Genomic DNA, 26,464 nt, shown 5'->3' with positions numbered 1-26,464 from the left:
TTTCGTAAGTTGTCTCAGGGAACTAAGTCCGTGGAGGAGTACTTTGAAGAGTTTGAGGCTCTAAGAAACCGTTTGGAAGTGGACGAGTCTGAGGCATCCATGATGTCTCAGTTCTTGGAGGGACTGAACGATCGGATTGCACGGAAGGTGGAGCGCCAGCCGTATGAAGACTTCAACGACCTTTTGCACTATGCCGTCCAGGCTGAGAGCCATATCAAGAGGAAGAATGCGGCCACTAGCCGAAGCAAACCTGCGTGGTCTCAACCAGGTTCCAAAGGTGCTGAAAGAAACAAATCCATAGAAGTGGAGAACCGGTTCAAGAAGAACCAAGCTGACACCACTAAAGCCGGATCATCTGACCAAGGTATGGGTCAAGTTCAAAATCAGAGAACCCGTGACATTACTTGTTTTAAGTGTCAGGGAAAGGGACATTACGCTAGGGATTTCCCAAACAAGCGTGTGATGGTCCTTAAGGCCGATAGTGAGTACGAGTCGCAGGACGAGGCCGAGTTGGACATGGTTGAATCTGGTGACGAGATTGTAGACTATGCTGACACTGGAGAGTTACTTGTGACCAGACGATCCCTCAGTGCCCTCTTTGATCCTGAAACCGTACAAAGAGAAAACATCTTTCACACAAGATGTACCGTGGAACAAAAGGTATGTAGCCTAATCATTGATGGTGGTTCTTGTACTAATGTGGCTAGCAAGTATCTTGTTGATAAGCTAGGTTTGGTCAAGACGCCCCATCCTAGACCATATAGGCTCAAGTGGCTTAATGATGAGACCGAGCTTAAAATAGCCGAACAAGTTGTTGTGCCTTTTAGTATTGGTAAGTACCACGACCAGGTGAAGTGTGATGTAGTCCCCATGCAAGCCGGACATATTCTCTTAGGGAGGCCGTGGCAGTTTGATAAAGAGACCATCCATCATGGCCGGACCAACATCTACAGCTTCAACCACAACAACAAGAAGCATAGCCGAGCACCACTTAGTCCACAAGATGTTCATGATATGCAAAAGGCAATGGACCAATCCAGCAAGGTAAGTAAGACTAACCTTTATATTACTTCTGGTCAAGTGCTTAAATCTTTACATCAAGAGACGCAGGTGCTACTAATGATCTTTAAGGAAGGTTGTTTTGCAGGTTTTGAGGTCCAAGACGTACCAGCTGAGGTGCAAGTCCTTATGGACCAGTACAAGGACGTCTTCCCTGAGGATATACCAGCCGGACTACCCCCCATCCGCGGAATAGAACATCAGATTGACTTTGTACCAGGCGCGCCCTTACCAAACCGAGCTGCGTACCGAGTTAATCCCGAGGAGGCCAAGGAGTTGGAGAGGCAGGTCCCAGACCTTATGGACAAGGGCTACATTCGTGAGAGCCTCAGCCCATGCGCGGTTCCGGTCCTGCTAGTGCCTAAGAAAGATGGCACATGGCGCATGTGTGTGGACTGCCGAGCCATCAACAACATAACCATCAAATATCGGTACCCTATTCCTAGACTTGATGATATGTTGGATGAACAAAGTGGTTCTACTGTGTTTTCTAAGATTGACCTTAGGAGTGGATACCACCAAGTTCGAATGAAGGAAGGTGATGAGTGGAAAACCGCCTTCAAAACGAAACAAGGTTTGTATGAGTGGCTTGTGATGCCATTTGGCCTTACCAACGCCCCTAGCACTTTCATGAGGCTCATGAACGAGGTTCTAAGGCCTTTCATCAGTAAGTTTGTGGTTGTTTACTTTGATGATATTTTGATTTACAGTCAGTGCTTATCGGATCACCTTGACCATTTTGAAAACAGGTGCTAAAGGCTTTGCGGCAAGAAGGGCTTTATGCCAATCTCAAGAAGTGTGTATTCTGTACTGACCAGTTAGTGTTCTTAGGCTTTGTTGTGAGTTCACAGGGACTGAAGGTCGATGAGGAGAAGATAAAGGCGATACAAGATTGGCCCACCCCGACCACGATTGGACATGTCCGCAGTTTCCATGGTCTGGCCAGTTTTTATCGACGGTTTGTCAGGGATTTCAGCACCATTGCTGCTCCCATGACATCAGTGATCAAGAAGAATGTATCCTTTACTTGGGGACCTGCGCAAGAAGAGTCTTTTAATCAACTTAAATATAGTTTGACTCATGCACCAGTCCTTACTCTGCCTAACTTCGATAAAACTTTTGAGATTGAGTGTGATGCATCAGGTACGGGCATAGGAGCTGTGCTTACTCAAGGTGGCCGACCTGTGGCTTTCTTCAGTGAGAAATCGAGTGGAGCTGCCCTCAACTATCCTACCTATGACAAAGAGCTCTATGCTCTCGTGAGGTCCCTCGAAACTTGGCAACATTATCTTTTGTCTAAGGAGTTTGTTATTCATACAGATTATGAGACCCTTAAACACTTGAGAGGCCAAACCACACTCAAGAAGAGGCATGCTAGGTGGTTAGAATTCGTGGAGACATTTCCCTATGTCATCAAGTACAAGAAGGGAAAGGACAACGTAGTGGCCGACGCCCTCTCTAGACGCCACACTCTCATCACTACCATGGAGGCTAAGATTTTGGGTTTTGAACATATTAAACTTGCTTATGCTACTGACCCTGATTTTTCAGAACTCTATGCTAGTACCACCAGAGGTGTTGTAGGTCCATTCTACCAGCATGATGGGTTCCTATTCAAGGAAAAGAGGCTTTGCATTCCTCAAGGGACCATGCGAGATCTACTAACCCGGGAAGCACATAGTGGCGGCATGATGGGACACTTTGGCCGGACCAAGACCTTAGATGTTCTCACTGAACACTTCTACTGGCCGAGAATAAGACGCTATGTCGAGAACCTTTGCGCCAAATGCACTGTCTGCATAAAGACTAAGTCTCGATCTCATCCCTATGGTTTACATATGCTTTTACCTATTCCTAACGCACCTTGGGTGGACATCTCTATGGACTTTGTTCTGGGCTTGCCCAAGATAGAAAACAAAGATTCCATTTTTGTTGTTGTAGACAGGTTCTCCAAGATGGCACACTTCATACCTTGTGACAAGTCCAATGATGCTAGCCAAACCGCCAACTTGTTCTTCAAGGAAGTGGTACGCTTACATGGAGTGCCCAGAACCATTGTGTCCGACCGTGACACCAAGTTCCTTAGCCATTTCTGGCGGACACTTTGGAAGAAACTTGGTACTAAACTTCTTTTCTCCACCACTTGCCACCCACAAACAGATGGTCAAACCGAGGTAGTAAACCGTACTCTCTCTCAACTGTTGAGAGCTTCGGTGGGTAAGAATTTGAGGAATTGGTTAAGTTGCTTGCCTTTTATTGAATTTGCTTATAACCATGCCAAACATTCTATTACTAACCAATCCCCTTTTGAGGTTGTCTATGGCTTTAACCCAGAGATTCCGTTGGACTTCAAGCCATTGCCACCAGACATGCAAGTTAGTCAAAGTGGTGTGGACAGGGCTGAATTCGTCAAGAGCATGCACCGGCAGGTTCAGAAGACACTTGAGACTAAGGCTGAGAGGAACCGGGTCAAGCTCAACAAAAATCGCAAGGAGGTTCTTTTCAAGCCGGGTGACTGGGTATGGCTTCACATGCGACCAGAACGGTTCCCTGCAGAAAGGAAGTCCAAGCTGGCGCCTAGGGGAGATGGTCCTTTCCGAGTGTTGGAGAAGATCAACGACAATGCTTACAAGCTAGAGCTTCCAGGAGAGTTCAAGGTTTCCCTAACTTTCAATGTTGCTGATTTAGCCCCTTATCTTGAAGATGAAGACGAAGTTCTGAGGACAGAACCTACTCAAGGGGGAGGGGATGTTGTGGTCACTCAAGCTGAGGTTCCCCAAGTGCATAAGGGTCCTACTACAAGATCAGGTTCAGCAAGGTTAAGGAATGGGTTCACCAAGGCGGTTCAAGAACTGATTGATCAAGGTCTCAAACAGCTACTGATCTCTTTAGCTACTGATTCAAGAGATGTCTGGTTTGAAGATTGAAGACCCGACCGGCTCCATAGAAGTTCAAGATCAGCCCGGTCCGATTCAGTTCTCTTCCATCGTCCATAACCGAACCGGCCTCATCCTCTCCACATTCAACCTTGGTTCAGAATCAATCTCCAATCCAACCAACCAATTTGCTTCTGGTTCAGAGATATAGCCGACCACCAAAGTAAGTAGTATGTGTTGTACTCTTTTTCTTTCATCGGGTTTTGTCCCACTGGGTTTTCCCGATAAGGTTTTAATGAGGCAACAAGCAAGCATACTATGAGCTTTGGTTTAGGCATCTCAATTAGCATCCGGTTTACTGTTTTGATTTAATTTTATTTTGGTTTAGACTTTGGGCATTTGTCAGCCTTTTCCTTTTGTTTGAGAGTTGGCCCTTTGTTTAGGCCCATTTTTATCTTTGAGAGTTCAACAAGGGAGACTATATAACTCCTTGTATTTGGCGATTTTTGCCTTCAGTTTTCATGAAAGTTTTTAGTTTGCAAGAGCAAATAAACCCTAAGTCTTTCTAGTTGTGAGAAACACTTGAGAGCAGCCAGGATCTTATCAAGCCTTCATCACCAAGCTTGTGGCGATTCATCACTCCATCACCACCTATCGATTTGTCTTGAGAGAGACTTCAGTCCAGCAAGCAAATCCCACATCTATCCATCTCCATCCACTGTTCTTGTTGAGAGAGACTTCAGTCCAGCAACTTGAATCCATCCTCCATCTCTCTATCCTTATTCTTGATTTTTATTTCATTTTGTTTCTGTTTGCATATCATTTATTCTGCATCTGAAAATCCCATAAAAATCATATCTGTTTCTGTTCTTAGTTTTCTTATTAGTTTACCTTCTGTTCTTCATTTTTTAAATCCATAAGAAAACTTATAAAAATCTCTTCTTGTTTCAGGTATAAAACCAGCACCATCCCTTCTCTTACCATCCAGCCGCCCACTCTCTCTCTCTAGATCAACCATCTGACCAGTTTGGGTTCTTGCCCACAACAAAAGTAGAAACCTCTGAAGAGTTATCTCTGATGGTAGAGTCTACAGGCTTGGTTTCTAGTAACGTGTGTGTCACGTATTCCATGCCTTGTGGTAGACTCTGTTTTTCTGTTTTTTTGGAGGACCTGCTCTGTGTTGTTTGAGTAGGGGGAGTGGATGTTGTAAAGGGGGATTTGATCTGTGTGGTGTTAGGACCACGGTTTATTTAATGAAAATTACCTTGACGGAAAAAAAAATACCTTGGAACGCATTTTGAAATGCATATGCATGATTTTAGGTCTGGTTTGCATAAAATAAGATGTGTTTTCAAAGCAAATATATCTTATGTTTTACTCTTTTTTTCAAATAATAATTACCTACAATATTTTTTATACTATACTACTAAATTTTTGTTATACTACAGCATACGAGGCCATTGTAAAAAAAATGCATATTTATTTTTATTATTTTTTGGTGTGAAAAGACAAAATCTATATTAAACCCTTAATATTTATCTATATAATATGCAAAAAAAAATATTTCAACTGTGTATTATCTAGTTAACAAAATCAAAAATGTAGTTAGAGGTATATTATCATATAAAACTTTGCTTTTATTATTTTTAATTTTAAAAAAGTCAAAATACATATTCAACTATTACTATTTATTTATATAATATTCAGAATTTTTTTTCAAGAATATATTATTTAGTTAATTAGGTTTTCAGTTTGGTTCCGGTTTGGTTCTTTTGATTCTTCGGTTCTAGAAGTTTATGATCTATTTGAGTAGTAAGAAATTTTGGTTTTGGTTCAGTTCAGTTAGTTTGGTTTTTGGTTAAGTTCAGATAAAAAAATAGGAACCGGCTTATATCTGAGTCATCCGAGGTCATTTCAGATCCTGCTCGGTTCCAGTTTTTCCGTTAATTTGGATTGAAGAATGAAAAAAACAAGTTTTCCTCATAAAATATCAGATTTTTTGGAGTTCGATAAAAATTTAAATAGTTCAGATTATTCAAAATATTCTGGATAAAAAGTATTCTACTAATTCAAATTTTAGGTATTTGGACTTATAAATAATATATTCACATTATTACATTATTTTATTTTTCCGCACTTTTTAGTTTATAATCACCATTTTATCCATTACTTTGGTCACCATTCACATATTGTTTTGAATCGTTTTTTAGACGAACTACACTTGTCCTTTAACATAAATCTATCTTATTAAAACAGAAACATTACAACTTCTTCTAGGTGGATTTTAAAGGTGGACCTCTTATAATTAAATTAAACACTATCCCTTATTTATAATACATACCATATACGGTTTCCATATATTATTACATGTGGATTTAATACGTACCATTATTACATGTCGATTTATATACTAAGAATATAATACGTACCATTGCTCTGAAACTAAATCTTACAATTATATTGCAAATATACATAATTCATCTGTTTGTCCATATTACAATTATATATAATATCTATCTTATTAAAACAGAAACATTTTAACTTCCTCTAGGTGGATTTTAAAGTTGGACATCACATTATTATTCTTAGCCTAACCTTTCATTTAAATGTTTCCTTAGAGAGTTTAATATCAAGCACCTATCATTTAACTTCACCGTAATTAATATTATCCTATCATTTAACTCTACCGTAATTATCATTTAACATCACCTCTTTTTATCTATTCTTTTATTTAACATTAACTCCATCAAACTTTCATATGAATGTAAATCATTTGACTATAATTTAACTCCACCATAAATTATTTACAAAATATCTAAATCATTTGACTATCATTTAACTCCACCGTATATATTATATAATAGTACAAATATAACAATCCCTCTCTTTTATTATAGTCAAATGAATACAACAAATGTCTCCAATATAAATATTACACGAGTATGAGTTCTTAAAAATAAATATATAAATAAATAGAAATAAAAATAAATGTTACACACGTTATTAAAAATATATACGAGTCCAAAACATGTCATTGGACATGCCCAGTTTTAACTATCTTGATCCAATTATCTCCCAAACTAATGTATTGAATTAACCAAATAATTTAACAACATGTTTCAACCCCATCGGTACTTTTTTGAAACCCAATACTAAAGATATCATAATATTTTTTTTCTTTATGCTCAAATAATGAATATACACTAAATAGAAACATAAATTTATTCTTTAAAAGTAATCAATTATGGGAAAACCCCTTCACCAAGTTAAAAATATATTCTTATTTCAATAATAGAAACATCAATTCAAACTTTTAAAAAATCGATTATGAGTTTACTATACCTAAAATCTCGGTGGCAGTCAAATATTCACAATCAAATTTATAGATTTGAAATATCGTAAATATGGAAAACCCCTTTCTCAAAGATTAATCTATACTATACCAAAAATCTCGGTGTCATGGGATTTTGTATTTATGTATATCTAACTTAATAGCTAACTTGAAGTATTTATGGGATTTCAATAACAGAAACATAATTTTTTTTTAAAAATCGATTATGAGTCTACTAGCCTGAAAATAAATTAAAGAAAAGGAAAATAAGATGTAGCTATTTTTTTCTCTCTCTTTCCTGGATAATTGTTGTTACTAATAGACTTATTAATTCTATATGGACATGGACATTTATAATGAAATTTTTCTTTCTTGGGCATAATAGTTATTTTGTCAATAAATATAAAACAAAAAAATTGTATATTTTTATTGCACTTAAATTTCTAAAAAAACACATTGTCATTTTTAATTTATTGGATTTTTTGCATACACATTCAAAATACTATTCCTCTAATTAAAAAATTGAATCTATAATTGTTTTTGGATTAATACAGATTCATTTAAATTATTTTACTAAATATAAAACATTTACGTATCCGCACGATTAATCTTTCTTGCTATTTTTTTATTTTTTTCCCATTAAATTTTCTGTTTATCTATCTTATAATAACTAATAACTATTTAATTAAAATTATAATGGAGACTTCAGTTTTGTTCGTCTAAATCGTATTGGTTAATATTAGATTAGTGTCTCCATCTTATGTCTATATCTATAATACACTATTATGTTAGTCCAAAGCGTATTGGTTACTATTAGATTAGTGGTTCATAATACATCTGTAATACACTGTTATTTTAATCCAAATCGTATTGGTTACTATTAGATTAGTGGTTCACAGTATATCTGTAATACACTGTTATTTTAATCCAAATCGTATTGGTTGATATTATATTAATGTTTGCACTATATAATTATATCTCTAATACACCAATAAAAAACTATTAATACAAAAAACAGTTTTCATTGTTTTTAAACAATACATTTTGGACAAACTCGAAATTATATAAAACTACATTATGTGAAATAAAAAAATTCTAAATTGTATTGACTACTGTAGAATATATGTTATGTGCTAAAACAAAAATAAAATCCGCGCAGTCGCGCGGGTCATGATCTAGTTATAGTTAAACTGCACCGCACTATCCTAATCGCAGGCCCATCCCTTGCATAAGGCTTCCGAAGCATATGCTTTAGGCTACATTTTAGTAGACATTTTAATGCAGTGGTTTCTTGTTCGCTAATACCTGTAAAATACGAGAATTGAACTTACATTATGGTGAACTTTAAAAGCCATACATATCATTTGTTTAATTTTCTGCCAGATGACATCTAATATACTGTTTACTTAACAACATGAATCTTTTGTTGACAAAAAATAATATGATTCTCTTGAATTTTTTTTCGTTCTTAATAATTTAATGTACAATATGTTCTATTTATTTAAATTAGATTCTTATCTTATTTATTTTATAGCTTCATATTAGTTTTATCTTTGAAAAATTATTTTCATATTAAATGATCTTTAATACAAATCAACTATATGAATAAAATAAGTATAAAATATAATCATTTGATAGTAAAAATATGAGGCTACATTATGTTAACATGCTTTAAACCATCAAATTAATAGGGACGGCACTGCCTAATCGCTTGTCCCGCACCGTTCAAACTGGTGTTGAGCCTATATATTATCTATCAAATTAAAACATGTATTCTAATTAATGGTTGGCCAATGTTATACCAATCACTAAAATACATATCTTAATTTTTGATCTATATGTGTTCTACTTCTTTTTACATTCTACGTATTATATATATTTAATTATTTTTCTTTATCTGCGGACTTTGAAATCAACATGTATTTAGTGTTTATAAAATATTAATCAATCTTGTATCCAAGCGGTTTTCATGAAAATGCATTACAAAACCATTCACGTTTGAAGTTTGATCAAGCTATTCCCGATTAGAAGATCTTACCATGGAGAACATAAAAAGATATTACTTAACTGTGGATATAATTTTTCAAAATAATAATTTACTAATATTTTGGTTTCTTAAATTTTCCCTTATATATTTTTTTTTTAAAAAATGGGAGATATCTCCATGAAAGTAGGGTGATGTTATATGCTTATTAGCAGATAACTGTTAACAAGTTGAACAATGCATACGCACTATAGTGACCGACTCTCTATAAATGATCGAATTAGATACTTCCACGTATCACTTTGAGGATCGCACTAGACATTAGGAAAGAGGATATAGTAAACGAACGAATAAGCTACTTCCACGTAATGGTCAACATCTGACGTGGCATTATAAGCATGCGAGAAAGAAATCAATTTCGCCACGAATCTCCCGCTTCTGTCGCTTTTCCTTTGCATTTTTAGTTTTTGTCTATTATTAATGAGTGAGGAGAAGTTGAGAAACGCTGTTTGCGTTGGAACCAAACAGCAGTAGCGATCTTGAACTCCATCACCTCTGATAATGGCTAACGCAGTTAGATTCTTCGAGCTCAACACTGGCGCTAAGATCCCGTCGGTGGGTTTGGGAACATGGCAAGCCTCTCCTGGTCTTGTCGGTGATGCCGTCGCCGCAGCTGTTAAGGTTCATCTTTCTTTACCAAAAAAAACAATTAAGAATCTAAGCAGATGGACAACAAAAATACGACGAACCATGCAATCTTAGTTGTGTATACAAATTTTAATGTTTCATGATAACAAATATGAAAATCTGTTCAAGTTAATTTCTGAGATCTCTTAATACTTCTTTTTATGATTAAAAAAGATCTCTTGTTGTTCACCAAAAAGAGAAAGAAGAAATATCTCTGTTATAATTGGATTTTTTTGTTTGCTTTATGCTTCTTGAGTTTAGTTCTTTTTGTTGTTGTAAGTTACTGTAGTAAAACTAAAGTTATTAAATCCTGATTTTGGTGCAGATCGGATATCGTCATATTGATTGCGCTCAGATCTACGGCAATGAAAAAGAGGTAAAACGAAACATGCATATGTGTTTTGATTTATTTTTTTACCAAAATAAAACAAAATTTCTGGCAATGTGCTTTTATTTAGCCAAACTAAATCTATGTATATTCTTCGTGTATCTTGTGATTCTTGATTGATCTTTACATTTGTAGATCAAATATTTACAGCTTTTTCTTTTTACTCTTATTATTGTTGATGTCGAGAATAATGACAAACATGTATGTTTCTATGTGTCAATGATCTGCTTTATTTGTTTAATTTAAAATTTCTTAAAAACTGTGTTGGCTTCCTTTGCAGATTGGGGCAGTTTTTAAAAAATTGTTTGAAGACAATGTAGTGAAACGCGAAGAGTTGTTCATCACTTCCAAGCTCTGGTATTGTGTTTAAAATGGATATTCTCTAATTAGTAAGTGTAGTATTAATCTTTGCATTATTCTCATATTGTGTATAATCAAATCAAGGTGTACTGATCATGACCCTCAAGATGTGCCAGAGGCACTGAAAAGAACTCTACAGGATCTGCAGCTTGACTATGTCGATCTCTATTTGGTAAGCATGCATCATTTCAATGACTAACATATATATTGTTGAAACTTATTTATATTTTTGCTTAGACCTAATATGTATAGCATTCTCAGGAGGATCGATTGTTCATAAGAGGAGAATTATTGTGTAACAAATTTCATTACGATCTTGTTTTTAGATACACTGGCCTGTACGGATGAAGAAAGGTTCTGTTGGAGCTAAGCCCGAGAACCTTATTATGCCTGTAGATATTTCTAGCACATGGAAAGCGATGGAAGCACTCTATGACTCGGGCAAGGCACGAGCCATAGGAGTAAGCAACTTCTCCACCAAGAAGCTAGCTACCCTCTTAGAGTTAGCTCGTGTTCCTCCTGCCGTTAATCAGGTCGAATGTCATCCTTCTTGGCAACAGACTAAGCTACGAGAGTTCTGCAAATCCAAAGGAGTTCACCTCACCGTAAGCATCACTTTCTCTGCCCTGTGAATAAATTTGAACCATACATTATATTTCTTTTTGAATATTTTTGCAGGCATACTCTCCATTGGGTTCTCCAGGAACAACGTGGCTCAAAAGCGATGTTTTGAAGAACCCTATACTGAATACTGTTGCTGATAAACTTGGAAAGTCTCCAGCGCAAGTCGCGCTTCGCTGGGGACTACAAATGGGTAACAGTGTTCTTCCTAAAAGCACCAATGAAGTGAGAATCAGAGAGAACTTTGAGGTTTTTGATTGGTCCATACCCGATGACTTCTTTGCCAAGTTTTCAGAGATTGAACAGGTACAGCTACAACTCCTCTTAGTTCTTTATATTTTCACTGGCTTGATCTAGAAGTAAGAATTTTGGATTTTTGGATTAAATGCAGGCTAGGTTATTGACTGCTTCCTTCTTCGTTCATGAGACATTGAGCCCTTATAAGTCTCTTCAAGAATTATGGGATGGTGAGATATGATACTTCAAATGATCTATTTGTTTTATCAATAATATGGAGGCTTCTATGTCTTTCGAACTTCTCAGTTTATTCATGAATGTTATGTCACTCAAATAATTTACTTTCATATTTGTGTTATTTTGAATCTATACTATTATTTGCGAAGTAAATTTTCACAACGGAGCTCTCACGTTAAAAGTTAGAGTGGTTAATGTCTTTGTTACCCTTAGTGATTTTATATAAAATTTATTATATAATTAAAAACGAATTTTAAGTTAATAATATTATTATTTATATGTTATATTGGATTATAAATTAATATTTTCAAAAATATAAAGATAATGCTTATATATATTATGTTGTTATCTGAAAATAATATTTTTTAGTTTAAAAGTTAAAAACGAATTTTAAGTTAATATATAATATTATTATTAATATGTTATAATAGATTATAAATTAATATTTTCAAAAATATAAAGTTAATTCTTATATATATTATGTTGTTATCTGAAAATAATGTCTTTGTTACCCTTAATAATTTTATATATAATTTATTATATGATAAAAAGAATTTTAAGTTTATAATATTATTATTTATATGTTATATTAGATTTTAAATTAATATTTTCAAAAATATAAAGATAATTCTTATATATATTATGTTGTTATCTGAAAATAATATTTTTTAATTTAAAAGTTAAAAACGAATTTCAAGTTAGTAATATTATTATTTATATGTTATATTAGATTATAAATTAATATTTTCAAAAATATAAAGATAATTCTTATATATAATATGTTGTCATCTGAAAATAATATTTTTAATTTAAAAGTTAAAAACGAATTTAAAGTTAATAATAATATATTTAAATGTTATATTACATTATAAATTAATATTGTGAAAATAAAAATAATAATTCTTATATATATATATATATATATTTTATTTTATTTTACAACAATAATTCTTATATATATAGTGTTGTATCTGGAAATATTTTTTTCAATTTTAAAACTTAAAAACGAATTTTACTTTAATAATATTATTATTAATATGTTATAATAGATTATAAATTAATATTGTCAGAAATAAAAAGATAATTCTTATATATTGTATTGTTATTTGAAAATTTATCTTTTAATTATAGAAGTTAAAATTAAGATATACACCAATTTACAATTAAATATTAATCAATGAAAAACATTTGTATAAATATATTTTCTAAAATATTTCAAGTATGTGAGTGTTTTAAAAATTCTAATACAATAATAAATATATATTTTATCAAAATATTTGATCATATACAGTATAACCTCTTTAAATTAATAATCTATAAATTAATAGAATTTCATAGTCTCGTACTGAGTTTTTGGTTCAATTAGTATTTCGATAAATTAATATTTTCTATAAATTAATAAAAAAATATAGTTTTGGTGTAATCCCAACATTATTAATTTATACAAGTTTCACTGTATAAAAGTTTGATGTTTAATTTAGATTTTTTGAAAACATAAATAATAACTTATTATAATGATTTTTTGAATTAATAAATATACATCAATAAATATTTGAAAGAAAATTATGCCCGCATGTGCGGGCAAACCACCTAGTTTTAATTAAAAGCTTATAAAGCCAATTATGCATTCCTAATATATTTTAATCATCTTAAATAGAATGTGATGTTTCATATGCGGTGAACATACCAATCAAACCCCTTCACATTGTACTACAGCTACATTGTCTAAACGATAACCTGAATGTGTCAGTGTGTCGCTGTACTGAAACTTTGAGATATAGTACTATTCTCACATCGAAAAAATAAGAATCATAATATCGATTACATTTAGAATCACTAATAACGGATTTTGAAGATGGAGAACTTAAATATCTTATTCTTTACAATCATATGCATGCTAACAAAAAAAACCGATTCCTTTTAGATTTTCAAATATGATTTTCTAGTTAGACTAACTTTCTTATAAACCCATAATCTAGTATATCTACTACATCAATGCCACAAAGCAATTTGCAATCATGCGATTATGTGAAACGGAGACATATAGCCTTGATGCATACATATATATGCATGTAGTCAAAAACAAGTTTTTTAGAAAGAACCATAAGCCAGACCATAAGATAAAAAAATTGTAACAAAACGAGACATTTTATATAGTTTTTAGGAATTTTCCCATATTTTCTCTTCAAAAGGAATGCCAGTAGGACTGTCTAATAATGGCTAACGCTATCAAAGTCTTTGAGTAATAATAGTGTCTAATAATGGCTAGGTTTTCAAGTAAAGGGTGGAAATGAATGAGAAGTTATGATAGTAATTAACGTTATTATTTACTTTCAGTAATTGAAGTAAAAGTCAATGTTAAAACTAAAATTTCAAATAATTCGGCTAGTTTTGTGAAATTGTGGAGAATTTAGAGCAAAGAGTTGATCAGTCGAAAAGGTTTTCTAATAAAACCATGTTTAATGGAGTACCTCATTAGAAAACATGAGATCAGATTGGTAGTCATGACTCATGACTGACAAAATATCCCCAAACTAAAATGTATATAATATGTCTTGTACTGTTCAAATTGCGAATATAAGACAACAAATACAACAATTACGGGTCCAAAAAGATAACTAGAGCTACTTTTTAGAAAAGGAAAAAGATAACTAGAATTGAACACGGAAGTGATATCCTTAAACTAGTATTCAAATTTCGTTTTGTTTTATTTCCAAAATAATTTTATCATTTGTTTTATTCCAAAAATGTAGATATTTTTAAAGAAAAATAAATCCAAAAAGTTATTCATGCATATCTACCTTTTCCATACGGACGAAACCAGCTAAAATGCCTGAGTGAAAAGTGAATGGAATGTGTCATAAAGAAGCCCAAAATTTATAAGTTTTATTTAATTATAGAATTTAAATAAACAAACCAGTTACTTTCTTTAATAGATAAATAAATATGTCAAAAATCAAAACGTTGAAAATGAATAATGCCTTTTCGTATCTGAAAAAAAAGATAATAGTAACTAAAATCAGCTTAAGTTTCAAAAAAAAAAAAAAAAATCAACTCACCAAACATCGATTACGAATTACGGCCGCCCAAATAAATGTGTGAACAAGAAAACGTGTGAGTTGGACGATCACATTGGAGATAACAAAGAGGATATATCTGATCGTACGGATAAGATACGCCCACGTAACGGTCTATATCTGATTTGGTTATACCAAACACTTAACAAGAAAAAAACTCAGTTTCTCTTTAAATCTCCCCGCCCTGAAGCTCTCACCTCTCACGGTCTTACCCTTTGACAAATGCTGTGTGCGTCGAACCCAAAACCAGAAATCTTAAACTGATACTCCCAAAATCTCTGATGATGGCTAACGCTATCAAAGTCTTTGAGCTCAATACCGGAGCTAAGATTCCGTCGGTGGGACTTGGAACATGGCAGGCCTCTCCTGGCGTCGTCGGTGATGCCATCTCCACCGCTGTTAAGGTTTGTGTCTGGTAATATGATTACATATGGTTGGTTCATCGTAAATTTTCTTCCGATCTCTTTACAAGTTCCATCGTTATTTGTACCTTTGGAACTGAAGATATATAAGTGATCTGAACTCTTGTTTCAGATTGGTTATCGTCATATTGATTGTGCTCAGATGTACGACAACGAGAAAGAGGTAGGTTCATTGATGCTTGATTTAGACAAGCTTAGTTCTATGTTCGTGTATCATTTGATTAAATAGTCGGCCTTATGTAGCCGTTTACCAACTATCACATAATTAACATTTTTCTACCCGTTTTTGTAAAATACTTTAAATTTCAGCTATGTATGTTAATTACGTTACATGTTCTGTGATCTGATTTTATAATTACATAATAAGCTGACTAAAGAGGAATTGAAATGATATTGCCTATTTTTAGGTCTAAAGACTAATTTGATACTTCATATAAATATGTTTGTAGTTAGCTAATTATTCTTCTTTTGACTGTTTGATCCTCTTGAAAATTAAAATTTTAGGTATTTGATCTATTTAAAATTTATTATTTATATTATGTTATACTGTTTAATATTTTTTTTGAATATATAATATTATATATATATATATATATATATATATTTATTTATTTATCATATTAACATTTAAACTGCTTGTCTAGTACAACACACTGGAGGAACCTTCATAACATCTTTTCATCTAGGTTTTACCTAGAGAACACTCTTGGCTATTTAATTATAGATTGCAAACCTTCTCATTTTCTAATGATATTCAAATGCTCTTTTGCATTACAAAAAACATAATCCTTGCATGTGTATTTTGCATGGTAGTGATCTGCTTTATTTATTTCAGTTAAAATATCAAAACTTGTTCTATGTAGATTGGTGCAGCTTTGAAAAAATTGTTTGAAGACGAAGTAGTGAAACGCGAGGAATTGTTCATCACCTCCAAACTCTGGTATTTTTTTGTTGATTGTGTATATCTAATGAATATTCTGTGATTAATAAAGTGTATCTGTCTGATCTTTCACTTTAAATTTGTGTATCACTAAAGGTGTACTGATCATGAGCCTCAAGACGTGCCAGAGGCACTGAACAGAACTCTACAGAATCTGCAGCTTGATTACGGGTCTGACTGGTGTAACCGCAGCGGTTACGGTTGCGGTTGCGGGAGTTTGCGGGTGCCGGTAGTTGTGGTTTTAAGCGTTTTCTAGAGATTTGTACGACTGGTACAGCTGTTAGAAATTGTTGCGTTTGCGGGATTCTTATGACTCGTAAACTACCAAACGCAACATCTGTTAAATAATAATTTAACAATATTTACATTTTAGGTAATTATAAAATATTAAAAATCATAATAATATGATAAATATAAAATTTATATTTATAAAATCATATTATTCAATTTTAAAAATTTATAGAAAATATTTTAGTTTTGAATTTTTATAATATAAATTGAAATATAATATGAATACATTTTACAATTTCTATTATTTCAATTGAAATTTTTTTCGATATTTTTGTATTATTTTATTTATTCTGTTTTTAAAGAAAAAAAATTATCCTCCCGCAACCACCCGCAACCGCAAAAGCTAGCTGGAACCAGCTTTTGATTTTAAGAGGTTCGGAGCGGTTTGAAGCGATTTGTAGCGTTTTCTGTGATTGTTTCGAAACGCCAACAACCGTTATGAACCGCAAAAGCTGCGTTTGCGGGTGGTAGAGAGAAAACCAGTCAGCCCCTACGTCGATCTCTATTTGGTAAGCATGCTTCACTTCGCTGAAAAAGTCATGTGACAGAATGTTAAATAAGTCTCGCGGACGTCGATTCCGAGGAGTCGAGGACACACACAAAAGTATGACAATTGTAAGATTATCTGTTTAGTCATAATCTCAGAATAAATAAACAAGAAAACTCAACTTTTATTAATCAAGAAAAAGACTGAACAAAGTTGAAGAATACAGAAGTTTTACTTAGGCAAGCACTTTTATGACTAGATAAACACCAAATACCAAGAAATCAACTTAAAACTCAGTTAAAATCAATCTAATGAACTAAGATAATTATACATAGTTATAACAATCAAAATATAAATCACTCATGTTTATCTCAATTCTAAACTGCATCAAGTTTCCAATTAAAACCAACTTGTACGTAATAGGTATGTGAGCCCATGTATTTTATATATTATTTTAGATCCAAAAATAAATTAAGATCTGTTATTTCTAACATAAATCTTCAAGAAAGTATTGAAACTTGTTTATATTGTTGTTCTTTTGATGATCCTGGTATAAGAAAAAACAATATTGTTGTTTTATTAAACTTAATATGTATGAAAGATTAGTTAGTAACAATTTATTTATGATCTTCTTGAATCTTGAAGATGCACTGGCCTGTACGGATGAAGAAGGGTTCTGTTGGACTCAATCCCGAGAACCTTTTGCCTGTAGACATTCCTAGCACATGGAAAGCAATGGAAGCACTCTATGATTCAGGCAAAGCACGAGCAATAGGTGTTAGCAATTTCTCCACCAAGAAGCTATCTACTCTCTTGGAGTTATCTCGTGTTCCTCCTGCTGTTAATCAGGTTGAATGTCATCCTTCTTGGAGACAAGCTAAGCTACGAGAGTTCTGTAAAACCAAAGGAGTTCACCTCAGTGTAAGCATTAATCATATCACCAATACATGTACATTCTCTATACTTGTGTCATACTTAATATATGTTTTATTGAATATTATTGCTAGGGATACTTCCCATTGGGTTCTCCAGGAACAACGTGGTTCAAGAGCGACGTTTTGAAGAACCCTATACTAAATACTGTTGCTGAGAAGCTTGGAAAGTCTCCTGCTCAAGTTGCCCTTCGCTGGGGACTACAAATGGGTAACAGTGTACTTCCCAAAAGCACCAATGAAGGAAGGATCAGAGAGAACTTAGATGTTTTCGACTGGTCAATACCCGATGACTTGTTTGCCAAGTTTTCTGATATTGAACAGGTACGTGTAAATCCACACGCAAACTCTGTTGCTATGTTCTACCTCTGCTTGATCTAGAGATGAGTGATATGTATTTGGATTACATGCAGGCTAGATTATTGGATGTTTCCTTCTTTGTTCACGAGACATTGGGCTCTTATAGGTCTCTTGAAGAATTATGGGACGGCGAGATGTGATACTTTAAATAGTCTATTTGTTTGTCAATAATGACATGTCTCTCTATGTTGAACTTTTAGGTTTGGTCATAAATGTTACAGAAAATACATGTCACCGCATAATTTACAATCTTATTTATTCTTACTTTGAATTATAAATTAAAAGGATTATATATATATATTTACTTTCAATATGTATTATATTCACCTAAAAATATATTATTTGCAAAAATGATTGTGACTTTGTGACTTTGTGAACATACCAATCAAACCCTACATTCATGAGCCAAAAAGTCCAAACGAGTTATCAATTATCATTTATTGATATTTGATGTACTAGAACCGAAAATAACATCAATGACCATTTGCAAGCAAGCGACTATGTGAAACTGAGAAACATACATACATAGATCATATGTCTGCATGTAATTGAAAACAACACTGAAAAGATAAGACACACCAACGTGGCAACGAGTAAAACTTTTATCAGAAAAGAAAAACTTTTCTACATACAGTATACTCATCCGTCACCGTAGCAACGGCCAAGACACACCAACAAGAAAAAAAACCCATCAGAATGGAATATATTCTTCCGCGACCGTCCCAACTACGAATTGAGCTACCACTGTACCAGTTAGAGCTGCTGCTGCCTGGACGCCTTCCAAAGTTCCTCCCTTTTCCTTCTTACCCTTACTCGAATCTGCCTTGGGATTCGCTTTTGGGGAACCCATGTTCATGTACGGATGCTGGTTTTGATGATGAAAATGATAACCACCACCATAATTAGGGTATGACCCATATGGATCAATATTTGCATAACCATAGTGGTGGTATCCTTGACCATAGTGGTGCGGCGACGACGCTGGCTGCACCCCATGAGGATCATGCAGGCTTCTCTGCCCCGTCAGCATTGCATCTGGAGACGAAGCATGCACTGGGACGTGTGTGCAAAGCGGGTGGGATTCAAAACTGCAGTGCTTGCATTTGTAGAACATCCCTTGGATGTAAACTCGGCAAACATAGCACATGCGCTCGGTCATGTGAGTGGGACCGCTGATCATGTTGAGCTCATGATCAGGCGCGTGCCATGTGTTAATGAGAGTTGGAGGACACGTGGCGCAATATTCGTGGAGGTCATAGTCGCAGTCGTTGCACCGGTAGGTCTTGCCTTCGCCGTACAGTTTGCAACCGTTGCACGTGTATGTGCCAACAACGTTGACTTCGGTCAAGGGATGGTTATGCGCGAAATGGTTGATCGTGTGCCGTTTTGGTGTTCCTTGAGACATCCTCACCTGCCGTTTTGGCGTTTGAACTCTAGAACGGTCTAGGTTTCTTGAACGTTACCAATAGAAACGTTTGCAAAATCAGCAATAGCCTTGTTGCATTTATCAATACAAATTTAATTGACTTTTGGTGGAGTTGACTGATCACACCGAAGAAAAGGCCACCTTTGTAATAATTTTTTCTGTTGCAAATTGCTAATAGTATAAATGAATCTGAAAGTTCAGTTACATGACTGGTTTTCATTTGGGACGTGTTTTCAACTAATACAATAATTCACAACGACTGAGCCAGCCATTGCCATGAAAACTAAAACAATTAGTTTCTTGATACATATACAACCAAAACATGTATGTTATAATTTGTATTAGATCATTTTCATCATGTAAATCTTATTTAAATTTTTTAACAAATGATATATTATATATTTTGATATAATTAAAATTTAAAATATGGAAGTTATCAATTAAAATTTAAAATATTGAAGTCATCACAAAATATAAGTGGCCATACGTTTAAATGAAAAATGATTTTTTTCATTCTCTTCATTTCTTAATAGCTAGATAGCCTACTAAATATGCAATGGATATGATTTTTAGTATCATTATTGACAATTCTCTCAAATAGCTTTTTTAAAGTTTTTGTCACAAAAATAACTCTAAAAAATAAAATGACCAAAATAGTATTTTTTTTTGTTTTGAAAATTTTAATTTTATTTTTATTTTTAAAAATTTGTACGCATTCCTAAAACTCTACCCCTTAACTCTAAATTCTAAGTTTTAAATTAGTTAATAAGAGTTATAAATATATATTTACCCTTCAATAAAACTTTTTTTGGTCATTTTTCTTTTTGTAATGCTATTTTATGACAAAAACTTAAAAATGACTATCTAAGAGAATTTCTCTATCATTTGGTCATATTTATTTGAATTTATATAATGCATACTGTTCAACATCTACACAAAAGAATGAAAATATCTACACAAGTTGGCTCTATTAAAAAAGATTGAAAGTTGGTGTACATTTTTATTTGTATGTACTTTAATTTCTTACACATTTATCTATTTTATTAAAATATAATCATGATTTATTGGTAAATGTTATGTTCAACTATATATTTTATTTATTTAATGGACTATTTTATTAAATTAAATTATTATTAAACACAAAAAATTCAAATAAAAAAATTGATTTTTTGAGTGGTTATGAAAAATTATTTTTTTGAAAAATATTTAAACTAAAAATTTATCCGACCTTTAAATAAAATACAACTACAAGTATATATATATGCAAACTTGATGCTATTGTTTTTCGTATAAATAATGTATCGAGACCTCTCGCTATGTTACAATGGCCTCTTCAATAGCAGCTTACTCCTCACTTGTATGAAATATAATGAGTCTTTTAGATCTTGAAGGCAAGCTTAAAGGTATACTAAGTAACAACCCAACGACGGAATCAACAATTGATCCCTTATCAAACGAGTTTTTACTAAGTCAGTGACCAAACGAGTTTTTTACTAAGGGATTAGTTGTTGATTCTGTCTTTGAATTGTTCCTCACAAAATGTTTCACAAAGAGGTTGTGAGCAATGGAATTACTCTTTGATATGAGAAAGGCATGGTGTAAGCAATTTCTCCACAAAGAAACTCGCAGATTTCGAGGAGGTGGAGCTTCACCCTTTAGAGCATCTTTAATGCGGTCTTCATGGAGCGTCTCTTAGTATTATCAGCATTAAAGAAAAATGAAAATTGGATTAAACGTGAAAGAACGTCTCTTATTTGGAGACTACAAGAGACGGTCTTCTGGGACACGTGTTGCCCTTTGTGCGTTCATCGCTTTGAGAAGAGAGAGAGAAAGAGAAAAAGAAAGTTGAAGCGATCGCATCGATGGTGGAAGGCGGTGATGATCCCCAGCGACTGAAGAAGGGAAGCCAGCTTCAGGCAGAGGCTACTTCTCTCGACCCTTTCTTCGAAGCCTATCATCATCGATGAGATTCGTGCCGACGACATGATTGCTGGCCTCCGACGTCACGACATGTCTCTCCTCCACCTCTTCGAGACTATCTCCGATGACTGCGTCGTTGAGGTTAACGAGACCGGTTAGCACCTTTTCACCTGTTTTTAAGGTTTAAAGTGTTCTCTGATCTAATGTTCTCTTCTGTGCTTGTTCTGTTTTTAAGGTTGTGTTGTTTAAATGTTCTCGTCTGTGCTTGTGTTGTTTTTAAGGAATTAATGGCTCAGCTTTTGTTTAATGTTCTCCTGTTGTTTAAAATGTTTTCTTCTCTTATGCTATAAAATGGCTTAGCTTTTGTTTAATATTCTGCTGTTGTTTAAAATGTTCTCTTCTCTTATGCTATAAAATGGCTCAGCTTTTGTTTAATGTTCTCCTGTTGGTTAATGTTCTCGTCTGTGCTTGTTCTGTGGTCTGACGTTTGTGTTTTCTACTGCAGGCAAGAGAGTAGATGAGGCTTCACATGAAGATACTGAGTCTAGGGAGTGGAAGAATTACGGGCTGAAAGATACTCTGCTTTTGTATGTCACGGACGGGACGAGTCTTGTATGCTTTTGTGTAGATGTTCTGTTTAAGAAACTTGCGTTGGAGCTAATAATGGGCGGGTCTCTTAGCAAAGTCTTTTAATTCACTTTTATAATTTAAAAATAATAAAAAATAATTAAGATACCCAAATTGAGTATTTGGGATAAAGATGCTCTTATGGCAACAAACTGTGCTCAAGGATTTTTTTTCAAATCTAAAGGCGTGTTCTCCTCTCTAACATGTCTATATCCTTTGTTTGCAAAACTGATAAAAGATCTCGAACATGAGATGATGTTTTTGTCTTTGTAGGGGTACTCTCCGGGGACAACCCGATTGTAGGCACTGTTGCTGAGGAGCTACGGAAGACTCCTGCACACAAATTGTGGGTCTCTAAATGGGTCAAAGTGTTCTTCCAAAGAGCACATATAATCAAGCAGAATTTTGATTTTTACAATTGGTCCATACCAGTTGACATGTTTCATGTGATTGTAACAGGCTAATAAATTTCATTCCAAAATGGTTCAAAAAGCTTTCTATGTTTTGCTCCAAGGCTCAGTGTTATCTAAAACTGAAAGATGCTTGTTTCCAAGCCAACACTGCATGTCATTTGTTCATGAGAGAGTCCTTATAAGACTCATCACTGAATATGCCAAATCATTCACAGATTTGTCATAAGCATCAGTTTATCAGCTTTTTCTTTACTGAGAGGTACAACATTTACTCATTTAAATCTTTCTGTTGGTCTTCCTACTTATTCAAAATCTTCCTAAAAGAAAAGACAGTTATATTGGATTCCGATTCCGAATCCATTTAAGATGGAATCAAGTACATTTTGTAAACTTATTGCAAAGAAAGAATCAAAATGTAACATAAACGATAGAGAGATATAGAACATAATCTCGCATGAGCCATTTCAAAACGAGCCAGTAATAACTTCGTAAACTGTATCAGACATGTCAGGGGAGACAAACCCAACCGTTAAAGCCATGAGAATGCCGAACATTTTCTTTCCTGTACTCCGACCAGGCTGTTGACCCTGTTGCTGACCTTGATTGTGACAAGGTTGATGATACTGAGAAGGCTGAAAATACGGTTGTGGTTGCTGATAAGGATGAAAACAAGTTTGTGGTGGTGGTTGCTGATACTGACAAGGGTGAAAATAAGTTTGTGGCGGCGGCTGCTGATACTGAGAAGGGTGAAAATAAGTTTGTGGTGGTGGTTGCTGATACTGAGAAGGGTGGAAATATGGTTGCGGTTGCGGTTGCGGTTGATGGTACTGATATGGCTGAGGGAGCGGTTGCGGCCCCAAACCCTGTTGCTGAGGGAGCGGTTGTGGCGCCAAACTCTTTTGCTGAGTTCCCTTCGGTGCTGATGCAGATGAATTAACGCACTCCATGTGAACATCTAACCGGCATGGACCACACTTGTACCGCCAAGACTGGATCTCACCGTGGCAGACCATGCAGATGTTGCTTGCTCCATGATCACTCAGCTCCAAGTTATGAGCCGGGTGAGGCACATGGCTCACTTTCTCAGGCAGCTGTGAGCAAAGTGGATGCATGTCGAAGCCGCAAGCCTCGCATTGGTAATAGAGCCCCTCGGCTAATTCAAGGCAGATGTTGCACCTACGTCTGTTCTGGTCCGTCTTTAATGGTTCTTTAAAGACTAACTTGAGCTCGTGCTCTGGATGCATAAAGCACTTGAGGGTAGGGGGGCAAGTGGCACAGAGCTCGTGAAGATCGAAGTTGCAAGAGGCGCAACGATAGGTCTTCCCAAAGCCGTAAGTGTTGCAGCCATTGCATATGAACCCGCCAAAGTCATCAATCTTGGTTAACGGGTGGACATGGGTGGAATGTTGGAGTACTTGTTGTTCTGATTTCAACGAAGACATCTCAACCATTGTGTTTCGTTTTTTCCTTGATAATGGTTAGGATTTGAGAGAATATGATGATTGCATTTTATACCAATCCAACCATTGTTTGGGATATAACTAAGAGCTTTCGTTTAGTCGTGTTACAAACGGCACTTTCTTCACTTGTACATATCACCATGGTCCATTTAATAAATGTGTACTCGTTAGAAATCCATGTAACGTGTGGTTGAGTAGTTTAGTTGACTGAGTACAACATGACCCTACTGGTCAATGCATGTGGCCTCTTTCTCATAAACCACATTTCATTTTCTTAATAGATGGTTTGTGGAGAAATGCTCCGACTCTTCTTCAGGCATTAGATTTGAATAGCAGTGGCCATGGTTAGATATCCGGAACTCTGAAGGTACATTTGATCCGCTCTGTTTCGTCGGATCGACATTTTTATTATTTGATTTCTTTTGCCACTATGATGTCTTATACGCCACGTACCAGTGGTATCTTATCTCCAAGCCATTGAGTTCATCTGAAAGCTAGTTTAATTAGTTGGAACAATTAACTAAACCAACACGGTCACGTTGACGCAGTCGTATGTTATCTTTCGTACGTAGTGGGGACCAAACTCGGCTTCCTTAGTTCTTGACATTATTGTCATTTTATTAAAATTTAAGCTGTCAGAGTACAATAACACCAAATGTTTTTGGTTCACTTGATTTTATATGCATGTGTTTTTTTTTTTTTGAACTTTTTTATATGCATGTGTTTTGTTATTTGATATGGTGCTTTATCAGTTAGATTTTTCTTTCTACATTTAATTTATGATTGTTATATTTCTTTCATTTTCGTGGCATGAGGCAACCTTTTATCAATGCTTATAAATTATTTAAAAAGTTTTTAAATACCAAATTGGAAATATATATTTGCATAAATTATCATACGAATATCATCTCCACTCGCATAGTCTTGTTAACTTTATATTGTATCGTTTTATAATGAAGATCGAACATACAATGATAGGAAATTATGTTCTTATGAACATCTAACTTCATATTGTTCTGTCTAACTGTCTTACGGAATCCCTTTTCCTGATGATCAAGAACTGCACTCCAATTTTCACAATATAAAAGAGACTGGGTCTTCTGTGACAAAAAAAAAGACTGGGTTCTCTTATCTCTGCTCTAGCGAAATGTTAAACTCAAAAGTAAAAATATTTTTATTCAAACATAAAACTATCCCTTTAAAACTAAGTGAAGAGAGATTAATGATTTATGTATGGAATTGATTTATTAGTTTAATTCATACTTAGCCCTAAACTAAAAATGCACAACAATTCAACAAATCACAGTACTAAGATGTGGGGTTCTAACAACTAGGAAAAAGGAAAAAATAGGAGAGATCTATACTATTAAAGCAGGATCCTATTGGATTTTTTACTAAAAATACTCTTTTCTTTACTAATATTACATATTTCATTAAGGGCAATCAAGTAATATTAATAACATATCCATATTGGGTCATTTTTTTGGATCCAGCCCACTGTCCACATCAGATCTCTCTTGGGTCATTGGGGCCGATTAAGAAATCAGATCCAATTCTTATTTTTTTCTCCAAGTTCTAATAATTTCTTTTTTAACCATTCTTAATATTTTGTGCAGTGAAAAAAATTAATCACTTAGTTATTATGTTTTTTAATATAATTTAAGCATTCATAAAAAAATTGAATTTTTTCATTGAAAAGTAAAAATCTTTACTAAAAGTATATAATTTTTTGTTATTTAAAAAATTAACCACATAATAAAATGAATTTATTAGAGTTATACCAACTTAATTCATTAAAAATAAAGTTTAATTTTCTAAACATAAATACTCATTAGACCTGGACATTCGGGTATCCTTTCGGGTACGGATCGGTTCTTTCCGGTATCGTGTTTTTTGGGTTTGAAATTAAACCCCATTCGGGTATTATAAAATTTTAGATCGGGTTCGGGACCGGTTCTTTGGATATAGCAATTTAGAACTCATTCAGATATTTATCCCGGGTCTGATCGGGTTCGGGACCGTGATTTTTGGGTCCGTTTCGGGTTGGTTCTTCAGGTCCGGATATTGTGGTCAGATCTATACTCATTTAAAATGAAACACGATAAAGAAAGATAAAAAGCTTAAATATTTTATAAAAAACAAATATATGAAAATATGACATTTACTAAATATTTGTCAATTTAAAAAAAAAATAAAAGAAAATAAACCCGCGCTTTCAAAGCGCGGGTCAAAATCTAGGAAGTATGTTATTTCAGATGTTTTTAGAATCTTTCTAGTGCTTCCACTAGCAAATGGCACTTGATTATTGGTCTAATATTTAGGAAAATAG

General features: G+C 34.1%; 4 protein-coding genes across 4 annotated transcripts; 2 read left to right on the top strand and 2 right to left on the bottom strand.

Annotated features, from left to right (window-relative positions):
* Positions 1-9,677: 9,677 nt before the first annotated feature.
* LOC130509089 (NADPH-dependent aldo-keto reductase, chloroplastic-like) lies at positions 9,678-11,942 on the top strand. The gene is made up of 7 exons (XM_057004684.1): positions 9,678-9,931; positions 10,263-10,313; positions 10,606-10,682; positions 10,770-10,857; positions 11,012-11,290; positions 11,364-11,612; positions 11,698-11,942. Exons 1-7 carry the CDS (start codon positions 9,812-9,814, stop codon positions 11,782-11,784), a joined length of 951 nt encoding a protein of 316 aa, XP_056860664.1. The 5' UTR covers positions 9,678-9,811; the 3' UTR covers positions 11,785-11,942.
* Positions 11,943-15,013: 3,071 nt separating this feature from the next.
* Positions 15,014-18,585, top strand: LOC108844411 (NADPH-dependent aldo-keto reductase, chloroplastic). The gene is made up of 8 exons (XM_057004687.1): positions 15,014-15,261; positions 15,392-15,442; positions 16,143-16,219; positions 16,316-16,390; positions 16,998-17,019; positions 17,643-17,918; positions 18,005-18,253; positions 18,343-18,585. The coding sequence occupies exons 1-8, from the start codon at positions 15,139-15,141 to the stop codon at positions 18,427-18,429; spliced, it is 960 nt and encodes a 319-aa protein (XP_056860667.1). The 5' UTR covers positions 15,014-15,138; the 3' UTR covers positions 18,430-18,585.
* A 191-nt stretch (positions 18,586-18,776) lies between these two features.
* Positions 18,777-19,789, bottom strand: LOC108845326 (uncharacterized). Its single transcript, XM_018618552.2, has one exon. It carries the CDS (start codon positions 19,692-19,694, stop codon positions 18,981-18,983), a length of 714 nt encoding a protein of 237 aa, XP_018474054.1. The 5' UTR covers positions 19,695-19,789; the 3' UTR covers positions 18,777-18,980.
* Positions 19,790-22,993: 3,204 nt separating this feature from the next.
* On the bottom strand, positions 22,994-24,187 carry LOC130509088 (uncharacterized). Its single transcript, XM_057004683.1, has one exon. The coding sequence runs from the start codon at positions 24,124-24,126 to the stop codon at positions 23,140-23,142; it is 987 nt and encodes a 328-aa protein (XP_056860663.1). The 5' UTR covers positions 24,127-24,187; the 3' UTR covers positions 22,994-23,139.
* Positions 24,188-26,464: the final 2,277 nt, after the last annotated feature.

This window comes from Raphanus sativus, chromosome 3 (genome assembly GCF_000801105.2).
Source record: "Raphanus sativus cultivar WK10039 chromosome 3, ASM80110v3, whole genome shotgun sequence".
NCBI classification, from domain to species: domain Eukaryota; kingdom Viridiplantae; phylum Streptophyta; class Magnoliopsida; order Brassicales; family Brassicaceae; genus Raphanus; species Raphanus sativus.
This window is presented reverse-complemented; position numbering and strand designations above follow the sequence as displayed.